This window comes from Chenopodium quinoa, unplaced genomic scaffold (assembly GCF_001683475.1).
Source record: "Chenopodium quinoa cultivar QQ74 unplaced genomic scaffold, ASM168347v1, whole genome shotgun sequence".
Classification (NCBI taxonomy): Eukaryota; Viridiplantae; Streptophyta; class Magnoliopsida; order Caryophyllales; family Amaranthaceae; genus Chenopodium; species Chenopodium quinoa.
Window position 1 is genome coordinate 1692522 of NW_018745410.1, and position 3829 is coordinate 1696350.

The 3829-nt window shown below is 36.9% G+C and overlaps 1 protein-coding gene across 1 annotated transcript; it reads right to left on the minus strand.

Moving 5' to 3' along the window:
* Positions 1–1361: 1361 nt before the first annotated feature.
* LOC110713186 lies at positions 1362–2764 on the minus strand. The gene is made up of 3 exons (XM_021891651.1): positions 1982–2764; positions 1786–1891; positions 1362–1436 (listed from the first exon to the last, which is right to left on the minus strand). The coding sequence occupies exons 1-3, from the start codon at positions 2734–2736 to the stop codon at positions 1362–1364; spliced, it is 936 nt and encodes a 311-aa protein (XP_021747343.1). The 5' UTR covers positions 2737–2764.
* Between the last annotated feature and the right edge of the window lie 1065 nt (positions 2765–3829).

Genomic DNA, 3829 nt, shown 5'->3' on the forward strand with positions numbered 1-3829 from the left:
GAATTCAATTATATATATATATATATATATATATATATATATATATATATAAATATAAATATTCTCAAACGCAATACAAAAAAAAAAACAGTTGCTTACATATACAAATAATAGTAAGTACACATATATAATGAATAATAAGTTATATATAGTTCAAAAGTTAACATAAATTATAATTTACAATTACAATGCATGCCATTTACATGTTGAAGGTGATGAAAGACGCCAACATGTCACGAACTTCATTAAGCTCCTTGATTTTCAACGGACCATCCTTTTGGACCTTGCAAAACTTGAAATACAAAAACATTATTTTAAAAATAATTAATTAGGAAAAAAATATGTATTTTATCAAATATTACCTATACGACTTCTATATAGCCCATTTACTACATTACTTATCAAATGAACTATTTCTTTCTCATAACATGTCAATATTGGATAGTTGTATGTGTGTAAGCCCTAAAATTGTATAGGAGAGCATTTTGTTAAGGTTTATGACGGTTTTTACCCAAAATGGCCCAAATATGGCCTATATGACCTTACTTTGCCCATTTCCTACATTTCTTATTAAATGAACTTTATTTATCTCATAAAACGTCAATATTATCTAGTTATAGGTGTATAAAGAAAGAAATCACATCAAAAGAGCATATTAACACAAAATGGCCCTAATATGACCCATATGACTTCTATTCAGCCCATTTTCTACCTTTCTTGTGAAATAGCCTTTTTGTTTCTCATAAAATGTCATTGTTGGATAATATTAGGTGTCTAAGGCTAGAAATCACATCAATATAGCATTTCTAGAAGTTTAACAACGCATTTTACTCAACATGGCCCAAATAGGGCTTATATGACTTCTATGTAGCCCATTTTCTACATTACTTATCAAATGAACTATTTCTTTCTCATAACATGTCAATGTTGGGTAGTTGTATGTGTGTAAGCCCTAAAATTGTATAGGAGAGCATTTTATTAAGGTTTATGACGCTTTTTACTCAAAATGGCCCGAATATGGCCTATATGACCTTACTTTGCCCATTTCCTACATTTCTTATTAAATGAAACACCTCCTCCACCTCCTCGTCCGCCTCCTCGTCCTTTTCCCTTCTTTCCACTTGCATGAATACATGAAACACCATTTAGTGATAGTAAATATATGGTTCAATATTCAGCATGAGTTTATGAAAGGATTACTAGAAAATTACAAAGGATTTGTAGAAATTGTTCCAAGAATAACAGGGAAAAGTAGCAAGGCAAGCATAAAGCTAGAAATCAGCAAGTAAATTAAAAGACCGCAAATTTGCAGTTGTCATACCTCCTTTCCTTGCATCACGTTTAGACCTGAATCTTCCATCTTAAGGATACAGAGTAATTGATAAGATAAATGCCGAAAAACATACAGATAGAATTACAAGCAACAATTCCAAATACTGCATGGCAGAAAAAAAGAGGGACAACATAAGTAACAAAAGAATTCACTCTTCCATGCAGAAAGCATAACTAGGGCTAAGGAAATGGATCCTATGAAGCTTACATCTACTACATCATCTTGATGCACCTAGTGAGAAATCAGCTCAATAACCAAGAGCTCAAGGCATGAAGAAACATCCTCATACAAGTAGAGTGACAAAATGGCTCACGATAATCCTAAAGGCTGATAAATTGCCATTGACATTCAAAGTAGAATATAAATAAGTAATTCCCCTCACCAAGCAACTAAAAATATACATTTTGATTTCCATACATACATGTAAAAAGAGAAATTTTTAGCATAATTACCTGAGGATCTGGGGATGCAACTGGAGCTGAATCCACGATACAACCTTTAATTCTCCCTATTAAAGAAGGGTCCTGCTTATGAAACTTCTCCAGAGCAACTCCGTATCTAAGGTGACATAAGAACATCTAATTAGCAAAATAACAAGCAAATTGAGAATATAAACGAGGTAAGCAAGAAAATGAGATGGTGACTTACGTTAACCAACCCGTGTTACTGAAGGTGTGGAAAACAAGGTTCTTGCCATGCTCCTCTTCTAGCCAGTCAGCAAGATGGTTTACAAGCAACTCAACATCCTGCTCAACTTTCCCAACAACCTGGTAGCTGAGAACCTCAGACATTGGAAAAGTGAAGGTGATTACATGAAAGCCTTTTGAAGTATACCATTCTGCATATTTACTCAAATGCTTCTTCTTTTCTCCCAACCATCCCAGCAAAACCACCACTGTCCTAGATTTTGCAGAAGAGCAATCTGACTTTCCAGCAACATCAACAGTACTAGGCTCAGGCAAATGCCACCTGTATAAGTCTGAGGATGGCACGCTTGGACTAGGATAAGAATATGTTTTGGGTTTCGAGGCCTTGGCTAACTCAGCAGACTGGTAAAGGTTAACCAAAATGGGAGATGAACCCACTGAATTTCCAGCAAAACTGCAGCTTGAATTTGGTATTGGATGATAGTTTATATTAGGCACTGGCACCCGGATTCTGGTCACAAACGACAACCTTGCAAGCTTGGAAACTGAAATGTTAGACACCCATGACAATCCTGAACTGTAAGCTGAGTCATGGGGTGATGAATATGATGATGAAGCCAATGTTTCTGAGGCAACAGAAGGATCAGATTGTTTGGTATCCGTTAACTTGTTCGGAAGATCAGTTGAAACAGATGCCACGGCAACAGCAGCAGCTGTGAATAGAGGTCGTTGAAGGCTTCCGGACAAGGTACCCATGATGCACAGGAAGTTCAAAAAACTCTCATAAAACAATATCAAGCTCTATTTTGTAGAAACTCACACAGATCACTAAACAGAGCAACCCACGAATAAGAGCCAGAAAAAGTGAGATCACCTAAACACAATGAGTAATTCAGAGTATATCAAATATTCAAATAGCCTTCATACAAGTATTTGCCCAAACGAAAAGAATATTATTTCTGATAAATGACTTGGAAGTGACTTGGAAAGGAATCCTGCTTCCAAGAATAAAGGAAAACCAACTAATAAGAGAAAAACAAACAGGAAAATGAAGACATATATATATATATATACACACACAATATTGATCAATACCTGAACTTTTTGACTAAGTTCAATAAAATTGGGCTGTCAACAATATTGCCATTGACACAGCATAAGAGATTCTCACTAGCTCAAATACTTGAATCAGAAACTAAAACTAAGTACAAACCCAACAATTACACACCCATAATAAGAGACAACAACAACATTAACACTTAACATTTCTCAATTACCAAGTAAATTGGTTCAATTTCACAATAATTGGGAAGATTTAAAGTTGCAAACTAAGTCACTCATCACAAAACAGCCACTGCATCAAAAATTAGAAATCCTAAATTTCATAATAACCTAATTTAAACCCTAAAATCAAAGGGCATATATAGTGATTTATGAAACCTGAGAAGTTAAAATTACATAAAATTAAAAATAAACCTTGAGACAATTAGGGCAGCAGCAAGGAGGAGACTCGGTGGTGACCCTCAGGCCGGTGGCGCGGCTCGGTGGTGGAGGAGCCTCAGGGGGGTGGCGCAACTAGGTGGTGGAGGAGAAAATTAGGGCATCAGCTAGCTGGCACTCACGGAAAATGGAGGAGGACACTCAGGCTGAAGGCGCGGCTCGGTGGTGGAGGAGCCTCAGGGGGGTGGCGCGGCTAGGTGGTGGAGCAACCTCAGGGCGGTGGAAGGAATTTTCGAATAGGTGATTTATTTTCGAAAGAGAAAGGAAGGGAAAACAGAGAGAGGAAGGATTGAAGGCGCGCGACCGGTTTTCGAAACCCCTGGTGGCCGCCGGTGAAGGTGACAGCTAT

Bases quoted from the DNA above. Each gene is read 5' to 3' on its own strand.
- LOC110713186 (XM_021891651.1), bottom strand. From the start codon at position 2,736: ATGGGTACCTTGTCCGGAAGCCTTCAACGACCTCTATTCACAGCTGCT. The intron at 1,892-1,981 runs GTAAGTCACCAT...ATGTCACCTTAG, and splicing joins AGTAACACGGGTTGGTTAAC to ATACGGAGTTGCTCTGGAGA. The intron at 1,437-1,785 runs GTAATTATGCTA...TCTGCCATGCAG, and splicing joins TTGCATCCCCAGATCCTCAG to TATTTGGAATTGTTGCTTGT.